Raw genomic sequence first — 25,607 nt, forward strand, 5'->3', positions numbered from 1 at the left:
AGTACAGGAAGTGCCGTGCAGGCGCTTGGGAGAAAACTTGGTAGCCTTGGGAATGAGTTTTTTGCCCCAGTTGTGCTGGCCTCCCGCTCCTCCTCCTCCTCCCCCCCCCCCCCCCCCCCCCCCCGCCAGTGACAGAAACAAGGACTGGCATGGCACCTGAAGGGTCACCTATGAGCTACCAGCAAGCATTCAGGAGCACGCAGCAGAGGCTGGGCAACGTCGCGTTTACTAGACCGCGACATGCAGGGGTGCGCGAATGCTTCTTTTTGTTCCATTTATATCCACAGTTTGCTATACTGCACGCGCTATAAATCAGCGAAGTAGTTTAATTTACTGGGATTTTCACTGTGGATACAAAAAACGCAAAAGCTCTCAAGCTGATGCGCGGCAGCCTGATGGAACTGTGGCCGTTTTCTTTTTGAATAAAACTTGAAAATTGTCTCAGCTACCTACATCGATGGACACTATCATTACGTCGGAGGCATGCATGCAGCGAGTGACAAACTAGAGGAGTGAGTGTGTATTTTAGTCGCAAAATATTCGACAGTAAATACATCGTTGCTGGAATGACAATGGGCACCAAGTTAACTTGACGTAACAACAAACCTTTCAGCCCGGAAAATCGGGAACCAAGTGCAAAAGCTCGAATTTTCCACCGTTAGATCATCATAAAACAGCGTTCGCCACTTCTGCAACGACACACGGCTAAATGCAACGTAAAGAAACCAACAACACTCCCATACCGTGCGCGCCCGCCACAGAGGAAATTTTCGACGGCGTAGTGCGGCAAGAAAAGTTTGTTTACAGCCCTAGGTAATATAAAGGCTCGTGTAGGGGCTAAGCGGTACCATTTAACAATGAAATGAAGCGGGCGCAGAGCCACAGGGACGAGTAAAGAAACAGCCTAATTTTGGCAACGTGTGGTACTGTTTTCCCGGTCGAGCGCCGCTGTCAGTCGCGTGAATAGGCGGCGCACGCTCAGGCTTCATTTAGAATACAAAGGCTGGAAAAGAGAACTCCAACGCAGCTGTATTTTTCATACGGACAGCGACTACGGAACCCCGCGCTTAGCGAACCAACGACAAATATTCGCTCCAAGCGCACCGCGCCCAGCGTGTCACAAAGGTTGCTCGCGCCGGAACAGTTCGCGTCACAAAGTTCGCTCAAAAGCGTGGAACTTCACGTACCTTTTCTCCATTTGAACCGGTAATTCTGCATTGCGTGCTCTGCGGCACGAAGCAATGCTCCGGCATTGTAGTCCATCACCAAGAGCGGTCAATGCCCGGCGCCTTCTATGTTTCGCTAATTGGTTTCGGTTTCAAACGACCGTACCAAAATGGCGGACCTAGTTACCGGAGTCGACGTGAGATGGCGGGGCGCATTTTGCATAGGGTCTATTGTTTCACTTTCCTAAGTGACTATCATTTTTTGTAGAACAAGTTGTCCTTGCATCTTATTGTTTAAGTTTAAAAACAAATGTACAAAGTTGTGGACCTGATGGTACAATTTTCTTCTATTTATATTTTTTTGTGAAAGTTTTATTTGTGCTGCATACTTGCTTTCAAATAATCATACACAACTGTACAAGTTGTGGACGTGATGGTGAGAGTTTCTTGCGTGTGCCTTTTTTGTAGTGTTTTATTTGTGCTGCATTCGTACCTTCCAATATCCATAAGCAAGTTCACAGAGTTATGGACCTGATTTTACAAGTTTCTTGCATTGATTTATTTTGTTTTTGTTTTCAGAGTTCTGTTTGCCCTCCATCCTTTGTTTAAAAATAAGAAAGTGTAGAGTTCTGGACTTGTTGATACAAGTTTGTTGCATTGCTCTTATCCTGTTAAGTGTTTTATTTGGACGTTTTTATATAAGATGCTTCTGGCAGGTGGAAAGGACGCTTTCACCGCAATGTTTTCTGAATTGTAACGGTATTTTTCTCCTCAGCACATTACCCCCATTGCTTGGTCTCAATAAAATGTTTGCTCGAGCCAAATGGCTTTTAATGGCGAATGCATGCAGCAAAGCCGCTGCATTCGCCCCCAGCATCACCTCCGGGGGAGGGGGGTATGGCAGGGGGGTTCATAAAGCCGTATTTCATACGTCTAAAAAGCGGCTCTAAATATCCCAAGAAAGGGATTCTTAGCATCTTTCTAAAGCCCTTTGCTAGACCAGAATTATCAGAACGTCTTCTAACCATCTAAAATGCGGATTGAAAAGTCGCATTGACAGACTTATACAGCTCTTGTAAAATCCAACTTCTAAACCGATTTTTGAGGATGTTTTAAAGATAGTAAATAAATCGTCTAGAAATAGTAATACCCGCTGGACATTAGACGCGATTTAAGACCTTTCGAAAACGTCGCGAATGCGTGATCGGATTGTCTGGGATGTTTGCAAGCCGTTTCTTTCGCCCTGAAAAATCGCGGTAGTAGACGTATTTAAGCTCTTTTGTGCTACCTGGGTTGGCCCATAAGAATGTTTTATTCTAGGAAACCAATTAGATAAGACAAATAGGGGCGCCGAAGAAATTATTTAGTCAATTTGACGAATAGAAAGAGGAGAGGAGCGGGAATTAAAAGTCAACCTGATCTGAAGCCCTAGCACGTGGGCAGAGGACATGAAATCTCTGAAATAGATGAGCGGACGGCGTCTTTCGCCCCCAACAGACAAAACCGTCTGCCTGACGATAATGATTAATTTTTTGGTGAATCGTCAATAAATTCACCGATTCACCTACCCCTCAGTACCTCAACGGTAGCAGTATGGTCCCTAGGGACCAGCTGTCCTAAGACATTCTATGGCCTAAAATATTTGATCAGCGCAAAGAAAGTAGGCGATGGTCGTTGTCACACAAAAGTGGCATCATTTACCTTGGTGGAATCGGCATCGAAGCGGACATCACGCGTATTTCCAAGATGGCAGCGTTGTGCTCCGTTGCCGCCGTGATGTTTTCGCATCTTCCCACGTTGTTTACCTAGGATAGTGCATACCAACGTCTGGTCGGCGCACCTGAAGACGTCCGAGAAAATCATGACACCTCTAAAGATGAAGAAACTCAAAAAGCCTCACGAGCATCAACGGCTGTACAAATTATAAGTATCTCGGTTTCATCGTACCACCGGTGTTCAGATGTTGCCAAACAAAGTTGGCTGCACTGCCTTTCCTTTTAGTGACAAAAGCGTTGATGCTTATAACAGAAATTGGCTTACGTGTTTCTTTCAATCTTCACGTCTCATCAGGTGCTGTGCATCACGGGCATCAACTTTCAACGCCAGTCGCTGATTGTGAGTGCAACCACTTGTTTAACGTGCTGCTTTCGGTTCAAACTAATGACATGTCATGCTTGCTTGCGAGTAAGCACAGTGAAACCATCATTCTCATCTGGCGCAGGGTTTCGTCGAGTTGACGCTGATCCCTACCAAGCCCGACTTAAGATGGATCAGGATCAACTGCAAGCTAAGTCATATCCTTTCTCGCTTTGCTGGTCGTACTTCTACGGTATTTTACTTTTGCATCGTCCAAATTCTGCAACCGTGAATATGTGAGATCGTGCTGGATATATTGTATACCATGATGAGTGGAGTGCAAGTTCGCGCGCCGTCGTTCAACCCAGCCGATTCACGTCAAACGTAACCTTACCTAAACATAGACAACCAGACCTTAGCGCAACAAAACACAAGCCATGCAGCCTACGCTACTGTTTTAGTGCGTTCCAAACATGCCCGGAATAAATGATGTGATGCTCGCGCAACAAGATACGCGCCCTTACGTACCATCGTGTTGGTCACAGTAGGCCTCCTGACGTCACACCTGAAAGTACTATTCTTTGTTCTTATTAATAGTGCAGTTTAGAGATGACCAGTCATTCCGCCGTTAATACCATTTCCCTTAACAACCGTCCACGTGTCTACCGAATCCGCATCAACGACCAGTTCGAATGCACCTTCCAGTACAACGATCCGACGTTGGATGTATGCCCAGGAGACAACAAACAGTACGTGCAGGACGTAGTCCTTCACCAGTGCTGTGTCAAAAAAAGCACAGGGATATTCAGTCATTTGATAGTAGTTTTGGTCTTTAATCATAAGCACTTTGTGTTAGGTGATCTCCTTCTAAACCTTTTTCTAGGCGGAACATCGACACCTTTTCAGCTGCTCACATGGCAGCTGTTAAGTCGGTTGACCCTGGTTATGGTAATGGGGAGCTGTCGGTACGCATTCCGTCAGAGGCATCCCATCTTGTTCAAGGTATGAATTCACACTTCATGACTTCACCTTCTCTCTACGGTGAGCTGTGTCAATGTTTTTTTATGGGGTAGGGCTGTTAGAGTCTAATGTCGTCGTCGTAACTGCCGTCTCATGTAGTCACGGTACTAAAACACTGGGGCACTCGTTTAGCCTCGCACTAGAATGCTTTGTAACGCATACTAAAAAACACCGGGACACTCGTTTACACCATAGAGTTTCATACTAATATACACTAGAGGGAAATCTGGCGCCACTTCAGCGAGCATGCCGTTGCGCTTCAGCGAGCGTGCCGTCATGTACCGGGCAGGCACGTTCCACTTGTCCTTGGCATGGCTCGTGTACAGGCTGAAAAGTTGCCTCTGGCTGCAAAAAAGTGACAATATTACTCTAAAAGATTATTGAAATTTGTTTCGTTATTACGAAATTGAACTTCCACAAAGATTTACTTGTCAGTAATTATTAAGAAGCCTTATGCACGATGCAGAAGACAAAAATGTTACCCTTCTGGCTTCGAGACAAAAAAGAAGCCGTACGGCTTAGCTAAGCCAAGTAGGCGAGGAACGTCGCTAGCTGCAATGGCGCCACCCACGGCGGCTTGCGATTTCAGCGCCAGATTCCCTCTAGTATATAGTAGTATGAAACTCTATGGTTTACACCTCGCGCTAGAGCGCTTCGTAATGCGCACTAAAAAACACCAGGACACTCGTTTACATCTTGCCCTAGAATGCTTTGTAACGCATACTAAAAAACACCGGGACACTCGTTTATGCCTCGTGCTAGAACGCTTTGTAACGCGTACTAAAAAACACCCAAACACTCGTTTACACCACTCGCTAGAACGCTTCGTGCTTCAAAGGCACGAGACTTTTACTGTAAAGCTGTATACCTCTACCCCTGAACGGTTACATCTCCATTGGCAAAAACGCCAAGGCGCCAAGAATACGCTTATGCACTGCATGCTTCGCCCCTTCCTCAGGTTTCACATTGGTGGAGATGGTTCCTGACTAGCTGTCTCCCCCTTTCGTGCAGAAGGCAAGCCGTTGCGCGTCAGCGTTGAGTTCTCCTTGGAGAAACCACAAGGCGGCATTCATTTCGTGGTCCCTGAGTGTGAAGGAACCCTTGCCGAGGTAAGTTTGAAAAACCTGGTTCACTAGGCACAGTGCACAAATGCTTTTCATATCTGTGTTTCTGTGGGCTCGTTGACATTTACAGCCAATAACTTGTGACAGTAAACGTATATCAGCATAGGGATGTGAATTTATAGCGTGCTGGCTGTGAGATAGATACAGTCGGACACGGATATATCGAATTAATGTCTATATCGAACAGTATGAACATCCCCTTGGAAATCCTGTGCAAAAGTATAGCGCTCTTGTACACGTGTATCGAACTCTCGATCACGGGCACATTCGATATATCGAAAGCTGCGCCCCAAGTGCTCCTGCAAGTGCACTTCTCCTGATAAGGTGGATGTGATAATGATGGCGACTTCTCTTGACGCGCTCAGTTTCTGGCATTTTTTCTGCGTGCTTGAGTGGTGTTCAGTGGTGGATCACCCAGGGGATCCTCTGGCGTGTTACGAGTTTTTGTCCACGGCCCACGTTTCGGAGCCATGTTCACGAAAAATGAAATACTTTGGATTTAGAACAGCCTTGTGAACATATGACGTAGAAGAAGAAGCAAGCGAATCTTAGATTTTTTCTTATGTAAAGGTGCGGTGATTGTAGCGGTGTGGCTTGAATTTACCGTGCTGCGAGAAACAAATCGGTAAACTACTGTTTGTAGCGACTTTGAAAAGCTCTCAGTGATGTGCGGAGTTTTCAGATACGCTTCAAATAGGGATACAGTTAAACCTCGATATAACGAAGTCGTACTTGGGGCCGCAAATTTCGTTAAATCGAGAATTTCGTAAAATCGAGGTTTCGATTTTACAGTTCATTTAACCAGTTATTGGGGTTTTAACACTTTGGCCCTCGCCAGGCAACAACTGCTATGTAGTTACCTCTCCAATTAAAGCGAAATTTGTACTAAAACTGGCCGCGAAAATTGTGTGAATTAAGAGTTTCAACACTTGGGCAATGGAATTCGGATAGCCGACGGTAGTTCATGTGTCATCGTAAAACCGGTGCTTTTTCCGCAACGCCTCATTAAATATGATAGCAGACTAGGTTTCCACTCTTTGTTTTTTCATTTCGGTCACTACTAAATGCCGCTGTTATAGTCAATTGAACCCGCGCCCGCGTCCATGTCCCGTGAACTTCACCCCGCCGAGGTGCTCGTTCAAAGTTACGCCTCTTTTCGTCTATTCAGTGGTAGGCTTAGGGGCCTAGGCGCGGCGGGCCAACAGCGGAAGGCTGCTATGAAACTTTCGAAAGACTTTTTTCATGTACAAAGGCTCTGCAGTATAGGCGCGTGATGCAACCACAACACTCGAGATAAAGCCATGATTGCGAGTTCAGCGGAGTACACGCGGACCGCTTCACTGTGTGGAGCAGCGCTTACGTGCTCCGGAAAGCGGAAAGCTTACAGTAAATAAAATTCTTCCGGCCAAATTCGATTAAGCAATTACTTTTATGCCCACTGAGCCCTTACGAAACTGATTTCTCCGCACCGCAGCTGTCTAATGAACGCTGGTGAAACGAAGATGACCACGTTCAAAGAGAGCAATTTATTGCCACCAGCACTCGATGTTCAAGCCGTAGTGAAGAAGCGGAGCGGCTAAAAGGAGGAAAGAAATCCTTGGGTCACGTGATCAAAACGTGACGTCACTGGGCTTGTTTTTGAGCGCCTAGGGACAACGCCGAAGTAGGCGCAGCATTTCCCTGGGTCCCCCGAGTGAACGATTTGAGTACCCAGCGTGTGTTTGTGTTGATTGCTGCCAAGTGAAGCTGCAGATGCGTGAATATACCGTGAATGCTAGTATTGGTGCGATCTCCGTATCCGACATACCTACTACGACATTTCAAGAGAGACTTGCAGCCTGAGCCATCGCCTCCTGTACCTGAGCTCAGCGTAGATCAGCCATGCCGGTCTCCGGCGTTTGCAGTCACAGACATGGAAGAGCGGAAAAGAGGGCATCGATGCGCTCATTTTCCCAGCAAGGTCAGTAACATCGCTATTTTATGTTTGTTGTAGTTTTTGTGTTTATACCACTGTACTGTGTACCCTAAAGCTGCGTGAATTCTTGCTTACGTGGCTGCCTAGCTCGGCCTCCTAGCTGTATTGTGATGTTAACGATTTTTGTATAATCTTGAATCAAATTTAGCGTGCGCTTCATACTTGGGCGAGGAACAGACACAGTGGAAAACGACAAACCAGACGTTGGCGCGCAAACCAACACTTGCTCCGTGTTTCGAACGTAGTACGTGTGGTTTCTTTTCCCACTCCCTGTTTCTCGCCCAAGTATGCAGCACACGCTCAATTCAAATTACGATGCTATGTCCTTTCACACTCCGGCCGCAGTTTCAAGCGTTTCATTTTTCCTTTTGTGTAGGAGCCCATAACATTACTCAAGTTTGATCGAACCGGTGGCGTGTACTCCCCGAAGCGCTGTCCTGGATGTTTGAAGTGCAGTGCCTCGATCGTAAGTATGCATGTGTTTGATAGCGTTAATCTCGCGAGTATGCCGTGTGCACGCATCAACGTTCTAGCTCTTCGGGCAGCTCAGTTGCGTTGCGGGAGATGAATGGAAAACGTCGCTTCTGTACAGAGAACGTAAGGATATCGCGGCCAAAGGGAAAAACAAAAGCGTGAAATCGTGAGCCAAAAAAGACGGAAGAGGGAGAGAGAAAGGATAGACCAAATGACAGCGGCAGAATCAGATCGTCCAAGGGGCTGTGAAGGTTAAGCGGCATTTTGGGCCCTTTATGAGGAGGCACCAGGAGCAACTGTCAGTAAAGTGTACATTGAAGGTGAATGGACGAAGCTGCATATGGGACAAATAGGATGTGGCAGGGCATAAAGCCACTGAACATTTGAAAGCACACAAATAACGCGTACAGGCAGGAGGGACACACCACAGCCTCGTCAAACAAAGGGTGGCACCCACACTTTTTATCATGTGCAGGAAGATTTGCACCCGTTGATTTCGTTACCGTAAACAAGTGCTCTCCGAGATGGACGCTTAGACGGCGTCCTGTCTGGCCCACATACACGGACTTACATGACAACGGAATTCTGTAAACCATGCCAATCGTACAATGAACTAAAGGCTGCGCAAGGTTAACACTGCACTCGTTCCTCCCTTTACTTCAATAATCCTTGTTATTAACAATGCGGCAGAGATTGCCCACTTCTGCTTTTGCAGAAAACACAAAACAATGTGCTGTATGTGTGTTCTTTTTCTTGTAGTCGGTTGTCCTGTGTGGTCTTATTCCACGTCGCCATCTTTTACGCATTTTGTTTTTCAAAGATGTATTATTAGCCTACCCAACTTTCAGTTGTGCTGACACAGCATTTAATCCTGTTCTTGCAGTATCTGCATAGGAGGGCTTCCAGTGGAAAAAAAGAAGTGCTTGGACTTGGCCCCTACGATGTTGGTGCAGGGCCTGGAGAGCAAGGCTTGGTCTACATCCTTTCTGGGTACCCATGGAAAGCAGGTGAATGCCTCCACAAGTGGGTCGTTTTGTGGTACACTCGAAATTAGCCGCAGACAGACTGTGTCTGCTCGCAGACCACCCTGGTAGTATGACAACCAAATATGTAGCTGTGTCCTAGTTACTGACGGGAAGACTTAACAAAAAATCAACTGCCCATCTGTTGAAACGACAAAAATGGGGGATGTGAAGCTTTCCGAAACCAAGTCCAACACCAAATTAACCAGCCCAGTACTGAACACGGTCTGATGCGCTGCAGTTGTGCTCTCTAGAGCTTTACTGATGCAGGCAATCCATGACCTTCTGTAGTGTACAACCATTGTCGTTAGATGGAGGTGTACATTTCCTGTGTAATTTTCCACTTCTATGCAAATCCAGATTGCTTCGACTGTGCTGGAATGACGCAATGGGATAGATGTCAGCTTCATAACATGAGGGACCCAGGTTCAATTCAGATCACGGGAAGCGTTCACTTCACCCACGATCGTCATCATTAGAAAAAGTTGGCTTTCTGCAGTGCATTTTGGGTGGACTACAGACACATCAGCGAGAGGCTGGAGGCTTCACTTTAGTAAATGAAACTGTACCAAGTACAGTATGTGCGTGAAGCTTAAGCATTGTACATGAGCCAAGCCAGGGAGGAGTGGTTATAGGTTAAATCCTTGTAAAGAAAGGACACAAAGAGTTCAATGTGAATCACTGAGCTTGCAAACTTGTCAGATCTAAACTTGACACTTTATTGTACCAGTCTTTCATGCTCAGCTGAGGAATGGTGGACAGATGGGGGCAACAACTGGCTGAAAGGGTCATTAGCTTGCAGTTCATTTGTCTATGTAAATATTCTAAAAAAGTACTGGTATGAAATTCTCGTGTTACATTTTTCCCATTTCTATGGGTGCCTACCAGCCCAGGAATCATAGATTGGAACATTAGATAGTCAACCTCAGTATATATAATTATTTTGAGCCTTGTTTATTCGTGTCAGTTTTGGCTTGGACAGAACGAACACCAAGGCGGCCGCCATGAGAGAATGGCACTCTTGATGTCGCTGTTCTCATTGCATCATGGTCAGACTAGATGCGTGCCCTAGAGTGGCCCAAGCTGGCCATGGCCGCACACGTCTGGGCCACACGATATCAGTCCCAAAACTGTGACATGATTCACAAGGCAGTGCAGCGTGCACCATCAGCAGCCAGTGTGTTGGCTAAGTCACTGGAGCCCTAATGTCGGCAGTTTGGGGCGAACTGCATGGCGAGGCACTCCACGTATCTTGCTTATGCCAGTGTCGAAAGGGTATTCATTCGGAGCTTTCTTGTGCATGCAAATATTAAAATTGATTTAAAATATGTTATACTGAATGGTTGCTACTAAAATCTGCAGCTACAAAGGAAACTTTTTGCATAGTTATCTCAGCTTTGATATTTCAAGTACTCCTTTTAAGTAGAGCCTAATCATGCTATGAACGTTTAATAGTGGTGCTACTCCTTTAAGGTATTTTTTACTTGTTTTAAGCTGACTTGTTTTTAGTTTGGAGTTAAGAGAGACCGTAACATTCTGGCCGCCCAGCCGCCCATTTGTGGCCATTAGTATTTCTGAGTTGTTCTTCAAAACAGTTTTTGCTCGGCACTTCTCTGAAATGTCGAGGACACCTAACTGAACTTAGTCGTGATTAATGCATTATCGTGCAAAGGTGAAGCAATCTCCACCCTTGCGCTCACCTGGTAGAGCATCATCCTTACATCACAAAAAAAGCTTTGTTTTACCAAATCTTTGCCACTTCATACCACTATATAGAATTTGCTGCCAACATAGGGGTGCTCTCCAGCTGAATCAGCCTTAGGTGTCACAGGAGTGAGAGTAAGAACTTTAAAATAATGTTAGAAATAAGCACAATACAATAGCTTTCTATTTTGTAACTGTTAACAGGTCGACCAACCTCATTGCGACTGTAGGATGTGACTTGTTCGTAGAAGGGCAAAATCAGAAAAACAGAGACGAGCAAGTAAGTCATTGTTGTACAACAGCTTCTGCGACACCTAAGTTAAAGGAGCCATGAAGAGAAAATGCAAGTTGGTTTTATTCGAAAGATTTCGTGTTTTATAGTGCCCCCAGCGCTTGTCCGGATACAAACGGTGCTTTATTCACTGAGAAATTAAACAATTTAGGTTAAAATTTTGATTTTCCCGCTGAATCGTGCGTTTTCGTGGTCCCGAGTGACATCACAGGAACCGACCGCTCTGCAGCCTAGAGTACCTTGATTCACGCATCCGCCGTACAGGGTAGAGACACGTATACGCTGGCAGCGCCGCCATTTTCGGTTGCTCGCTCGCCGCCGAAGCAAGTCATTGTGTCAAAACCGCGCTAAAATTATCGCCGCAACGCGGTTTACTGAAGAAGTTTGAATCATATTGTCTGTTTCGCGTTGCTAGGTCTCGTGGGAAACGAAAAGAATAACGCGTTGAGCCCGTTGGCCCAATTGCGGCGGGACGGGACCGTTCAAAGGTTGTCTCCACCCTGTACAGCGGTGTTGGTTTGTTCCCGCGTTTTTTTACGTTCCGTAACCTAGATGGCGCCACCATACCGTGGCAAGCGTTTGGTTTGTGTTTGCCCGCATTTAAACCTGGCTTGTTTTTGTTCTGGGAGAAAATATTCGTTCCCTGAAACAGTGCTCGCTCGACAAATGGGGTCACGTAAAACAAGGTTGCTTGCGTCAATCGGCCAGTGTCGTCTGAGACAGCCCCAAGCCCCGTAGTGCTGTGCTGCTAAACCAAGCATGCTGTGCGCAGTACGAACAGCAGAATGCATCAGTACTTCTATGTTTACATGTGCTTTCATAATTTCCACTGTTTGTCCCATCATTCTTATTGCTTTGTAAAGAATGTGCCCTAAATTTAAGCGCAAATCGCTCGTTCGTCTAGTTTGTAATTACAGCTCTACCTAATTTGTGTCTGCTTCTGCCAGCCTCCGCCAATCGCAGAGCTTAGCTCATGTGACATCATAGGTTCTGTTGCGGGGAATGAGCTGGTGGGTCGCATGACCATTCCCGTTTTTCGTAATTATGTAGCTTATTTGAGCGAAGTTTACGTTAAAAGTGGTGTCAGTATGATTCTAATGAGACAATCTTTTGAATGAACCAAACTTGTGTTTCCTCTTCATGGCTCCTTTAAGCTGTCTGCAATTTACGTGCAAATAAAATTGTTTTCAAGATGCTTACAGTTTTTTTGCCTGGTTCAAAGAGACTGGTATAGTACAAAATTTTGAAGAAAGCTGGAGTTGGCCGTGTTTTTATTTGTATTAGGAAATGTGTGGAAATGTGCCATTTTATTATTTATTTTATAAATTTTTAACTGCTACAGGAACGTTAATTTCTAGATGTAGCACCATGTATTTGGTGTTCTATGTTTATTTATTCAAGATACCCTTATGGCCCCACTGACATTAATGAGGGGTGTGGTACCTGAGCAGATTAAACGAAGAATAATAACATAAGAGAATTCTGCCACGTGCGTACAAGAAAAAAAATAAAGGAAAAAAGATACAGCAGAAACGTCAGTGTCCACACGCATACTAAAAAACATACACGCAAGCAACACAATAATAGTGTACTGTGTTTAAGCTGTTTGTTCATTTGAATTGTGAATGGGAGGCTCCTAAGGAAATATATGTAGTGCTTGACCAGTTTTCAAAATGCTATTTCTTTTTTAGTTTTCAGTGACAGGGGTCTCAACAAGCATCTGGATGCACCTACAATGTTTGTGCTGAGCACCTCTGATATGTCGTCTTCTATGGCCGTGAAACTGGGAATAAGTAAAACTAAAAACTGTCTCCTTCATTTGGTATATTCCTTTTACATTGTTCAGGAACGTGGAAATAACATGGAGGACAATACCCAAGCACTTGCACGTCATCGTCCCCTGGTCACTTATTGGTATTTATGCTGCAGTTTAAACGAACTGCCAGGTAGCCAACATTCACAACCAATTCAAGTAGTAGGAGTGCCCATGCTACATCGGAGGACATTATTTTTTCTAGGGACCACTGGATTGTGCGAAGAGATGTGTCTCATCTCCTACTCGGATTCTTGCAGTCCACAGGACTAAGTGAAGTGTGGTGACATTGCGTGTCTGTTATTTTAGGACCAAGTGAGGTGTTATGACTTTGAGAGATTTGATATGGTATTGGGGACGATTAGGCGGAGCAATTGCCGGCAGCTATGCAATTGCCGGCAGCTAGTCCGCCTTATTCAACAATACATACTACTACTACTACCTCTCAAGCTGAAAAGTTATAAGACATCTGTCCGAGGAACATGTTAAAGGTCTTCACAAGAAGACATTAAGATTGAGATGCTACACTGCAGGTTCTCTTACAACAGCAGGTTCTCAAGATTTTGCATATTTTAATACTGGCCTTCACATCTGCTCTTGAAGCCTGTAAGTTGGAAGCAATCTAATGCTTGCTTTACATCGGTTACTACAAAGGGCTAGTGTTGTAGCAATCAAGCATCCTGCAATAACACAAATTTGTTTAGACTTAGATCCACTAAATAAGCTACGCTACCATCTATTACCAATAAATATGCATTTTGGAATGACCACATCTGGAAACTGACTAGAGAAGGCAGTATCTTATCCTACGTTTCTTTTTAGTTTAAATGTGGCACACTGCACAAGTAAAACTGCCATTGCGATAACTGTTCTCCCGGGTGCACGCGCGGTTGTAGTAAATCTCGCAGCCTTGAACGGATGATTTTCTCATCGTTCTTGAAAGAAGCAGAAACTTAAACGCAGAGGTAATTAAGTGTCGGAGAAATAATGAAGAAGACGTCCTCCAAATCTGATTATTGGTTGGCGCAGGCCAGCAGTAATATATTAGGGCCACACAGAGGAGAAAGAAATTTTGAAGTTTTTTTAAGAATAAAGGAACCAGCGCAGGACAAACTCGGGGCGACACCATGGACACGGTCAGGCAGGCACGCTCCGCATTAAAAAAATCGTTCAGCAAGACACCCGTAAAAATTGAAGTAATTACAAAAGGAAGCGTCAGTTCCAGCCGTTTCTTGCGTCGTCTGCTGCTAGACACTGGCCATCGCCTCCTCTCAGCTACTTACAGGGAATTCCCTAGGAGGCGACGCGCGAAGCCACATCAAGCCTGCTCACTGCAACAACAAATTCCCTAAATGTCCCTAACTTTTGTCCCCAACTGACAGTGGTTTCAGGAGCCAATCAAAACGTGGAATAATTTCCTCCTTTTAGCCGCATGCGTGAAGAAGTCCGTAAGCAGTGCTTGGCGTTTCTTGACCAGGGCGGGCTTTACGTGACGGTCGTATGCTGACAGCGCTAACAAGGTCTTAACATTCGTGTGCACCTGCGTGCCTCCGCAGAACATCGATGGCATCCATCACACTTCGGTGGCTGTCAGTTTCACCGAACTTCCTCAGGCTCTTGTTCGGAACACTTTTCTTTCTCTTGGAGTGCTCATGCTGCTTACAAAACTCACCTAACGATGCACGAACAAAATATTAATTTGGTTATCAGCGAGCACAACCTAGAGCAGCAGCACCGTGAGCAATGATGCGTTGAAAAAAAAAAAGCTTGAAATAGGCTTCGGACCAGCCTAAGCATAGAGGGCGCTGGCGTAGGCAACGATGGAGACGTCAAAATAGTGGCCGCGCTATTAAACCGTCTATGACCGCTAGCGGTTTGTGCAGCTTCGTTCTTCGCTTTTAATTGTTGTTAACCGTAGATTTCACCGCTTTTCTTTCATTTGAGCCTTCAAGAGTCAATTTGAGCACTGAATTTTTTCAATGTAGGGCCTGAGAGGCAAAATAAAACGTGCCTCGACCGGAATTTCGTTCTTCCTTTCTTGCCGTGACTTCGTTAAATCGAAAGCGCCGCACAAAATTACTTCGTAAAATCGAGACAAAAATACATGCATTTAGCAAAATTTTGTTAGAAAACTTGAAAAAATTCGTTATATCGCGAATTTCGTTAAATCGAGGTTCGTTATATCGAGGTTCAACTGTATTTCATATTTCGAATTATTGATATATGGAACTATTTTGTGATCCCCTTGGAGTTCGATATATCCGTGTTCGACTGTATTGTGCTCTGATGCCACACTTGTTCGGCTAACTTGGCACCTTGGCTGGAGTTACGTGACATAAGCTAAATGTTGTTTTAGTTAAAAGTCAAGTCGTAGGCGTTAGTATAAATATAGTGAGAAAATGGCTTGTAGACTCAGCCTCTTGACATCATGCTCTATACTTTGTGCATAACTATGTTTCAGATCGTTAGTTTAAAGGAGTAGTGACACGAAATTTCAAAGCTGAGATAACTTCGCAAAATCCTTCCTTTTTATCTGGAGATATCTCCCAGCAAGTTTCAACAGTAACCGTTCAGTGTACGCAGTGTCTAGAGTGCCGTCCGACGGCACTCTAGCTGATTGTGGCAGGCATGGCTAGAGTGCCGTCCGACGACATTCGAATATTTAACACTAGGCTAGCACCGCCGAAAGAGTCTGTCGTTGTATAGTTGATGACAGGGTAAGAATGCAGCTCCGCCCACAAGCGTTGTTTGGCCGCTAGCTGACTCTCCGCGGTTAGAAAAAATAGTTCGTTATATTGCAGCTGTTTATACCCATGATTACTATTATGAGCGGCTGATAGTATAACCATCTGACTATGATGTCGTTTATATAAGTTTCATTTCGAAGAATGAATGATTTTCAGAGGAAAAAGAAAAAGTCGTCCTCATTGAAAACTGGCTCAGGAGAAAAAAAATTACTCACTAAAACAAAGGTTATTCTTGATAGAAACTATTCCCGGTGTATTTTATACTTAAATCAAAGCTATCTGTGATTGTTTTACTGTTAGACAACAGAAATAAACATATAAACAACGCGCCCACGATTTTTTGGGTCTGAATAGTTCGAATTTCGACTGCTGCACGTCGCTTAGCCGTCGTCTGCTTGGAAAAACATAACGTAATGGTCGTCGTTATATTTTGTCGGGCTCGTCGCAGTTCGACTATTTCTTCACTTCGCGTGTGCAATCATTGTCAAGAAATGTAGTCGGTACAATATCTTCCACAGCCATCATCACCGCTAAATCAAGCGTCGTAAACGCAGGGTGGAAGAAAGGGGCGGTTCGTCGCCGCAATGGCCGGATGCAGTGCACGGACTGTGTAAGCCCAGGGTGAAAAGGAAACCAGCGGCGAAAATTCATCGGTGTCTTTCAGAAATCGGCTGCGATATCAACGGGCCACGCATTCTTCTATGCGACTGTTTCGAACGTAGTGACGCACTGCAAACACCTATCGCGGCGACGCACGCAACCGTGGAGGTCGCGATGCCGCATAAGGTGTCCTGCCTTGTGAAATCAGCTGTAGGTGCGAAGAAACAAGCGTTATTTTATTCCGCTTAAACGAGACGACAACACCGTATGGCGCGAGCAGAGAACTGCGGGATGTGAAACGTTACAAGACTAATCATTTCTACTTCACGAGACACGCGAGTGGCGAGACGCTCTACGTCAGTTGGTTAGATTGACAGTATACAGTGTCATGCTTTCAATCCAGGCGACCATTTCCAAGGTGTTTCCCGGCGATGTAATAAAAGACCTGCCGGCGTTTCTTTAGTGTCATATCACCACCGCGCAGTTTACAGTGGAATGATAACGCAGAGAACCCCAACTGACGGTGAAATTTGATAGAAAAACACCCTTAAGCACTAGCAGCCGCCTAAAAAAATTACTGTTGCGAGCTTTTATGGAAAAAAACGAATAGTGACCTACAAATGCATCCGTCCGCTTCGAAGTTGTGCTACATTCAATTGATTGATTGTAGGATTTTAACGCGCCGACGCAGCGCAGGCGATGAGGCGCGCCGTAGTGGAGGGCTCCGGATTAATTTTGACCACCTGGGGATCTTTAACGTGCGCCGAAATCTCGTACACACGGGCGTTTTTGCTTTTTGCCTCCATCAGAAAAGCGGCCACCGCGGCCGGGAATCGAACCCGCAACCTCTGTGCTACATTCAACTTTCATTGGCTTTACACTGATGTGCAGCAGCCTACCGTGAAGATATTTTTATTGTTGATGAGGCTTTTAAAATAGCAAACATAAAGAAAATATTCGGTTCAACATGTAGTTGCTTTGCAGCCATGTCATGTCAAGCTTTTGTGGAAGCATTTTAATTTCTGATAATCTTCCCGAAGCCAATAATCTTCCCCTATGTACACCAAACAGTGACATCGAACACTGACTGCCCCATACGAAACTTGAACGAACAGCTATACAAGTGCATTCAATTCTTACTGCACCTATTTAGACAACCACACTCAACAGGTCCAATAATATGAGTATGAACATGAGATCTAAGTGAATTATTTAAAAATGTGCCGACATCTCCATGCAAGCATTTCCATTTTATCCACTTCTGCAACCAATCAGAGCACCAAACTGGAACAGGGAGAAGAAATATTTAATTGTCACTGCCCCTTGTCAAGGTGTCATGGGCTACTGCACAAGCATTTTCTATTCTTACCGCACTTTCCAGCCAGCAGCAGCAAAGTGGCACCCTGAAAGCCTGACATTGGATCCATTTTGATTTGCTGCACCAGTGTTTTCAATGCCTAATGCAGCTTTAAAGCCAAAAGCAACAGTGTGTACGTGAAAAGCAGTGACTTCACAGCGTTAAGGTGTGGCATGAATTCATTCTAACGTACTACATAAGCATCTTCAACTCTCACCACAACTTCATGGCCAGAAACTACAATGTGTGTGCGAGAGAAGCAGCGATTTCATGGCCTGAAAGTGTGGCATGAATTTATTCTAACGTACTATGTTAGTGTCTTCAACCCTCACCACAACTTCATGGCTAGAAGCTACAATGTGTGCATAAAAAGCAGCGACATCACAGCTTGAAGTCCTGGCATAAACACATTTCAACGTATTTTATTAGAGCTTTCACTTCTTACCATAGATTTCTAGTCAGAAGGAACAGTTCAACCTTGCAAAGGAGTTACATAGCATCTTGAAGAAGTGACGTAAAATCGTTGCGACCTGCTGAGTAAGTTTTTCCAATTTTTACTGCGTCTGAACCAGCCGGAAGCAACAGTGCGCACAGAAAGCAGCGACATGACATTCTGGAGGCCTGAAGTTGAACCATTTTGATATGCCACATCACTGCTTTCTATTATTCTTCCAGCTGTACAACCAGAATCAACAGTGCTCGAAAAGTATGAACATAGCATTCTGAAGGGGTGACATACCTCATTTCTACCTGATACACAAGTGTTAGTGGTGTTAGCAATTATTACTGCAGCTCTTCAACCTGAACACCTTCAGTCACTGTTTGAAGGCTCTCCACAGTTGCTGGAACAATAAAAACATCTAAAAGTGGGAAGCGGTGTTGAATCTAAATTAAAGTATGCTCCATGATAAGACGCTCAAACATGTCCTCCACTCTATAATGCAGTCTATCATGAGAAGGACACTGGAAATCTGAATGTCTGCCAATACACTGCAACACCTTTGTTGAAACTTGAACTGCACAAGCACCAAAATGCAATCAAACTACAGCCATCACTATGAAACACAGCTGGAATAGACAAATTTTTATAACTCATAAAGCCCATCACACAAACTGCATGAAAATAAAGGGAAGATAAACTATTGGTTCATTCCTACTAAACGCATTCAGCTATTTCAAAACAACTGTAACAGCTCACGACACTTATGAGAAATTCCACACTGCACACGAAATACGCAGCCTCAGTACATACATAGTCAGTTTCTCTGATGCCACTTAGTGTAGCGATGGGAACATACGCACCATAAGCTTAGCAGGCATAACAAAAAGCTGCGGGCGTGTGTATTTTTGGCAATGCATTAAAAACTACGTGGTCATGTTGCGGGGCCACACATTTCCGGCTTCCTTCAACGGCGTGGTTCAAAATCCACCAATCATGCAGTTTCGATGTTTATTTAGCCCTCTTATACGTTTCAAAAATGCTACTGATGATTACGACCAACTAATGACAGTCCAGAAACGAAACGCAACCACATTTGATTACCTCAACAATACTCGCACACGTTCATACTTTTGTATGTTCGATAATGTGCCCATTGTCACAAACAGAACGCCATAGGCACCCGTCTCTCGAAGGAAGGCAGGTTCATACCGATTTTCTTAAAGCTACCCAACCCAGTCTCGGATAATTGTGTACGAACGTTTACTTCTTCGCGAGTCACTGCAATAATGTTTAATCATACCTGTTTACGCCAGGGGGAAAAAAACGCCACACCGCTGCTCCGTTCGTACCCCGGCAGGCTAAAGCAATGCGCGAATCGGCAAGGAAAGATACCTTACGTTGTAAGATTTGGCAATCGTCTTAATAACGTGTTCGGCTGTACGAGCGGCCGTATCCGGCCAAAAAACACGCCGCACACGTTTGCACGATCCGCGTCGGGCCGGACGGACACCACGTAGGCCTGCGCTCAACATCGGGCGCAGCCTACGCTCACAGCAACAAACGAAAACGCTTGCAACTTGTCACCGCTACTGCCGTAGACGAAAGCAAATCGCATTATTTCTTCACAAAGGTTGCGTTACACCGACACAATTTCCACAATCACGCCAGCAACAGATCCAGCTTTGACGCTTTGCCGTTCTCAGATCGAGTTCGCTGATGACGTTCCGAGTACGTAAAACAGCCCACCAGTGCCACCACGATTTCCTCACGTACGTACAAACCACGACGCGGCAAGACACACACGGGACAGGTAACGATAAGCGGCTTCTTGATGCACTACAGCACATTCGTAACACAAATCGCCTACAGAGCTGTTGGTTCTCGGCAACCTCGTTGTCGCTCGACAGCGCAGCAGCGGTGGGGAAGCGAGCGCGGCCATATTGGAAGTAGTTCTCCTTTCAAACGTACGTCGCAGGCGTCACACAAACGGCGAGACGCCATTGGTTGCGGATGAACTGTCGAGCCTCGACCTAGCCATATTATTCACAGCTTCGCTGTATGAAAAAAACATCGTTTTCCTGTGCATACGATTTTAGTTTCACATAACTGGAAGAAATTACGCGTGGAAGAAATAAACCCCGAAACTGGTCACCAGAAGCAAAACTTTTCAACAACTAAAATAATTACGCACTTTTATCCTACCGTACTTGTATCCCGATCACTGAAAGCTGGCTTTCCTGTAATGCAGGAACGCATGCGCGCTACGGAAGGTTGGCTACAAACACGAACGAATGCAAGTAATTACCGAGGCATTGCTATCTGGTGGGCGTCAACAAAAGCACCCGAAGGCACGTTATCGAGCACAAGAAGCGTCGGCGGCCGTCCCTTAACTTTCAGGCGATTCCTCCTCGAGTGGACCACAGTTTGCAGCTCCCTGTAAAAGTATACGGAAGCAACGGAAACAAATAACGTAACCGCTAACTAGCTTGAAAAGTCGCTACTGGTATTAGAAGCAATAGCTTTCACCTGTGATAGCCCGTCAAAGCCAGATTCCTCTCGACGATGATGTCCGGTTCTTCCTTGCACAGTTTTGCCCCATTGCCAGCTTTCGCCTTGTTGTTCACGGCATCGGTAGTCGAAAGGCTCGCCGCGATGCACAGGGCGAGAGTTAAATGCACGCTAACAGCCATGCGTATGAGCAATCTGAGGCGCCGAAAATTAGGGGAATACACGAATACTGCGGAAATGCTGCTTGAACATCATCGTACAGATGCGACAATACGCCGTCTTTGCAAACAAGCGGTTCAGAGCGCGTTCCATTGCAAATTCGATGTGCGAGCAGAGCAAGTCTGAGTGCGGGCGCGTTCTTGAGTCAACACCATTTTGGCTGCCGCGTTGAAGAAACTCAAACGATAAATAACTTGCCTTGTTAAACTTTTTTCGTGGAATGCTAAAATCATTCATAGAGATAATCGCCTCGAGTATTACTGACTCGTACGAGTTCTAGTGGCAAAGTGTAAAGAGAGTGCAAAACTGGAATGTTCGTTTTGCTCCACTGGGTGCGCTCCGCTGCACTGCGTGTTGGTGCGCCAAGTGTGATTGCTGGCGGGAGATCTGAACTCTTAGTTCGGAAACTAGCTTTAAAAGTAAATTTAAGCCAATTACGCTTGATCCTATTAGCAATCGGTGGCTGCAACTTTTTTATCTCTACTCCTATTGTATTATCTTCCAATTTTCTTCTATTTCCTGTTTCTGCTTGACCTAAAATACCTTTTCTCTATGGGAAATGTAACCCCGCTCGTCGGCTACTTCTGACGCTTTTATAATTCTAAATTTCTGGGATTAAAATGCCGTAAGTGTTCCAAACTAACGTCCCAAGTTACGGATATTCCTCTAGCCCCGCCCACTGCGGCGTCAGCAGGTCATGACACGGGTCGACTATGCGCAAGCGCGTATAATCTGCAACCATCTGCAACCGTAGCGTTATCTTTTACTCGGGCCTCTCCCTTACCTTAGAAAAGAAGAAATGGAGGAGGGGGTTAAAGATGTGCGCACAGTTTAGGGGGCGTATCTAAGAAGCCGTATAAGCAAAGGGGCAGCGAACGTATAGGTTTATTCGGCAGCTCGCCGTCACTATGCGAGTCGGCTACGTGTTGCTCTTCCGTCAGTTTGCTCTTACGGCGCAAAGCGAACAGGCTAACTAAAGTCATTCCAAGAGATTTTGCAGCGAACGCTCGTGTGTTTGAATGGTGTGGCCGTGAACCTGGCGAACCCGTGCGATTTTCGAGCATGGACCCGTCGGACGTGGATCTGACGCAGTTGATACAGGGACCAGAAGACACCGAAGACCAGAATGCCGACAATAACGTGCGTATTAATCGCTTCCCGTCGTGCCGCGACTTGCCGCGTTTTTGCCCCGTGCGTGACAGTTACGCTTCAAGGCTGCACGACGTAGCGCCAAACGAAGTTATATCAGTTATATCGTCAAGCGCTTCTCGGTGTTTCATCTCGCACTCATGGGTTACAGCATTAAACCAAGTGCCCACATCGGCGGGCGGTAGAGTTCGTCTGCGTCCCCTTTCGTTTCGTGGTGGCCTCGCGTCTCGACGTCCTCGTGTTGTGTACTCGCGCCAAAATGAACCTCGAGAAACTTAGTAATTGAGGGTCGTCGTCGTGTTACAGTTAACATGTTGACTCGCAGAAGCTGCCTTTTTCGAGGATAAGGCCATTTGATGTCACTGACTGACGCCTCCGCCCGCTCGTCTGTAGTAGACGAATTCGAACGCACTTTGCGGTTTCAAAACTCCGTAGGACATACACAGCCGCTTCTTTGATAAGCCCTTCAGTACAAATAGACGCAGAATAGTCTTTTGGCATGTGTACGGAAGAATTGACAAAACCTTAGTATTGCCTTTCAGGAAGACGGAAAAATTCCGAGTTTCCTATTTAAACAAAGCCCGCTGAGAGGGCAAGGTAAAGCTTGCTAGGCCATCGTCGCGAGAATCCCAGCACCTTCCAACTGCGCCTGTCGCACGTCAAGATTATCTTGGCTTAGTTCGTGTTCAGTCTTCCTCAACCTCCTATTGCCGACCATGTCCAGCTACTCATGTCATGTCTGTTGTCTCTTGGTTCTGTCGCCGTTCTGCCTTACACTGCATGCGTTCAATGTGGTAGATACTTCTTTTCGTGCCCGTTGACTCTGACCTGGGTTTTCTTTAGAGCTGGTGCCAACGTTATTTAGGAAAATGAAGCTAGATTGACTGATGGATCAACGAATTGATTGATTTACAAGCCGCTGCTTTGCCGTTCCCCTGCCTGCAGATCCATGCCGTGCTTAAGGTGGAAGTGGATGTATCCCCCCCGAAATTTTTGACTTTCACTCTGAAGGCTGGTGAGTGCCCAAGTTTTGCTTTCGGGTTTCAACTCTGGCAACAAGAGGACACCCGTGAATGATTGTGTCAGTGTGCAGAGTTTGTAGTGCTTTTTGTTTAGCTCTTGTGACACAACTTTTTTTGCTGAAACCGGGTGGCGGGTTTGCGCTCAAAATGGTGCACATTGCCTGTGATTTCATTTCAATTATTGTCCTCATAGGCAGTACATGGGGGGGGGGGGGGGGGGGGGGGGGGGAGAGTGGTCATTGAAGAATAATACCCGTGCTATACGAGCGTTTCGAAGGCCTTCGAATCGAATGTCATTTGACTCAAATGACACCTTTGAGCTGCTACACGGCGTTTTTCAAAGGCCTTTGACTGAAATGCCATTTGAGTCAAAGGAGCACGACAACTGACCTTTGAGAGTCTTAAAGGCATTTGAAACACGAATGGTCGTACCCTTGGGCTCAGTTTCTGCAAGCCGTAATAACAAAAACAATTATTTACAAGTAAAACTGTGTTTCAAGTGCAACATCTTCATAATTTTTCACTTGCTCGCTTGTTTTCGTTCTGTCACTCGCTCTACGATTACGAGGCGACTTGGTACGGTGCAAAAACAGACAAAAAGAAACTGGCTTCCTTGTGCATGTTTTGTGCGCGCTTGTAGATAGTTATCAATTTGATCTCTAATAATTGCTTTTTTTTTTCCCATTTTAACTCTAAAATTACATTTTTGCCAAGAACGAAACATGGCAGCAGTGGCGACACCAAAACATGGCGGGCGAACGCGAAAACTTTCAACTGCCTTTGAAAATCGTCGTGTAGATCGGCGGAACTCCTTCAAGTTCGAAGGACATTTGAAATTTCAAAGGCCCTTTGACTCAAATGTCCTTCCAAACGCTCGTGTAGCATACCCGTACTACACGAGCAACATCACTTGAACTCATACACGTGGCTGTACAAAAAGAGAAACCAGAGACAAGTGAAGTGCACTTAACCACACCCTTTATTACTTCAAAGAGATATTCTTTGCTAAGGTCTCCCCCGTCTCCGCGTGGGCTCGCAGCTCAATTGGTCAGACGACGGGCTCTCGCTCCATTTCTTTATTCGTTCCAGGTTCGATTCCTGGCGGTGCCAGTAATTTCGTTCATTTATTTGCGGGAGCTTTCTGTTGACTCCAACGGTCGCGAGAAAACCCTTTGAGGGGTAAATAGCTTCGCTTCAAAACACATTTGGGTTTGTGTAGGACTGAAACCCAGGTTGCCAGAGCGGCCGCCCAGTGCGCTAACCGCAGCGGTAACCCGGCACCGTGTGCCTCATGACAGATGAACGCGACGGCACATGCATAGAATGGGGGGGCCCACAGAGGAGAGCTCCGACTGGAAGCTGCTGCGTGGATTGCGGTCAGAATACTTTGCGTCAAAAGACTAAGAAGGAGACTCCAACACGTTGCAGCAGCGAAGTCTTTTATAATCGCTGGCTTTCGCTTTTAAGTCACCTAAGCGGACTTAAAGGGGCAGACAACTGATTTTTGTCAGGTTTATTTTTTGCCTCGTTAGAACCATAACGACACCACTTATAACGCAAACTTCGCTCAAATAAGCTACATAATTAGGAAAAACGGGAATGGTCATGCGACCCACCAGCTCATTTCCCGCAACAGAACCTATGCCATCACATGGGCTAAGCTCTGCGATTGGCGGAGGCCGGCAAAAGCAAACGCATGTTAGGCAGGGCTTACAGTTTGCATAACGAGCTAAATGCCCGTGAAACATACTGCACATTCTTTTTATGACAAAGAACGGTGGAGTAAACGGTTGAAGTTCCGAACGAACACGCAAGCGTGTGCGCCAATGCGTACGAAACAACCGCCTGGCCGAGCTCGACATCTCGCCGTCGCGCAGACGAATTTTCGGGTTCGAGGCGCTCTGACCTTGGAGGAAAAATGCCGTAAACACCGCGCATTCCTCGTATCTTTCTGGTCGAAGCAGAGAGCTCGCGCGAACGGCTTTCCATACACGACACCGGCCAACTGGCATAAGCGATACTGCTACTGAAGTTGAACTATTATTAACCGTAATAAAAATACGGCTCATACGTACCAGTCTGTATTCGTCCGTGGCGACGGCGCTGACGAGGCAGCGGTGCCGACGGCAGGGCGTTCGTCTGTTGTGGCTATCGCGGAATGGTCGCTTTCCCGTCCACCGCGTATCCCACAACTCTTGCCGCTCGTGCACTTAGAAGCGTTGAGCGTTCAAGTGGTGTGAGGTTGTTAAATGCAAGCCCGAGCTCCTCGGCGAGAGTTTTGTTCTCCGGATCAGGCGATTCCATGACTAGGGCTGCGGGTGCACTAGGTTTTACTAGCATTTTTAAAATGGCCGCCGTCTCGGTCGACTCCCGCGTGTGGGTGCTATATGGAGTCGACATACTAAGTATCTGTTTCATGGACCGGCCCGTGTGACACCATTGCTCACGTCACCAAATGTGCAATTTTAGCGGGAGATTTAAAATTTTGGCTTAAATTGCCTTATTTCTCAGTGAATAAAGCATCATTTGCTTCCGGGAAAGCGCTTGGGGTACTATGAAACACCTAATCTTTCGAATAAAACAAACTTTTGTTTTCTCTTCATGGCTCCTTTAAAGGGGCAGACAACTGATTTTTTGTCAGGTTTATTTTTTTTTATTCCAAATAAAAGGGCGTCGCTTAAAACACCTTAATCCGAAACGGTTTTGCTGATAGCGCCCTAGAACTTTTGAAATCTCTTTTGTTAGTCCTACCAGCCATACGTGCCCCACCGAAAGTAATGGTGGCAACCACGTCAGTGAACCGCGCGGCAACACACTTTTAACTGCACATGATATTAAAAGAGGTGTTTAAAAACTTGTCCCCAAGCTAAAACGACGAGAACGTGCAACCTTTCCTA

At 45.7% G+C, this 25,607-nt stretch overlaps 1 protein-coding gene and 1 long non-coding RNA gene across 5 annotated transcripts in view; one reads left to right on the forward strand and one right to left on the reverse strand.

The window, feature by feature from the left end:
• Positions 1-2,874: 2,874 nt before the first annotated feature.
• Positions 2,875-25,607, forward strand: part of LOC144137943 (uncharacterized) — a 41,949-nt gene continuing 19,216 nt past the window's right edge. For 2 of the 4 annotated variants that reach the window (XM_077669975.1, XM_077669976.1), the window contains exons 1-2: positions 20,799-21,679; positions 22,634-22,703. In XM_077669975.1, coding sequence (XP_077526101.1) covers positions 21,602-21,679; positions 22,634-22,703 — 148 coding nt within the window. In that variant the 5' untranslated portion in view covers positions 20,799-21,601. Of the gene's footprint in view, positions 3,090-3,226; positions 3,282-3,387; positions 3,460-3,899; positions 3,992-4,125; positions 4,245-5,273; positions 5,372-20,798; positions 21,680-22,633; positions 22,704-25,607 lie in introns of those variants that run through there. The other 2 variants (XM_077669973.1, XM_077669974.1) reach the window with 2 other exon arrangements.
• On the reverse strand, positions 17,765-20,479 carry LOC144137945 (uncharacterized). The gene is made up of 2 exons (XR_013315769.1): positions 20,339-20,479; positions 17,765-20,246 (listed from the first exon to the last, which is right to left on the reverse strand). It is a non-coding gene; the product is annotated as an uncharacterized LOC144137945 (long non-coding RNA).

This window comes from Haemaphysalis longicornis, unplaced genomic scaffold (assembly GCF_048455015.1).
Source record: "Haemaphysalis longicornis isolate Haplotype H1 unplaced genomic scaffold, Haemaphysalis longicornis Haplotype H1 scaffold_5, whole genome shotgun sequence".
Lineage (NCBI taxonomy): Eukaryota > Metazoa > Arthropoda > Arachnida > Ixodida > Ixodidae > Haemaphysalis > Haemaphysalis longicornis.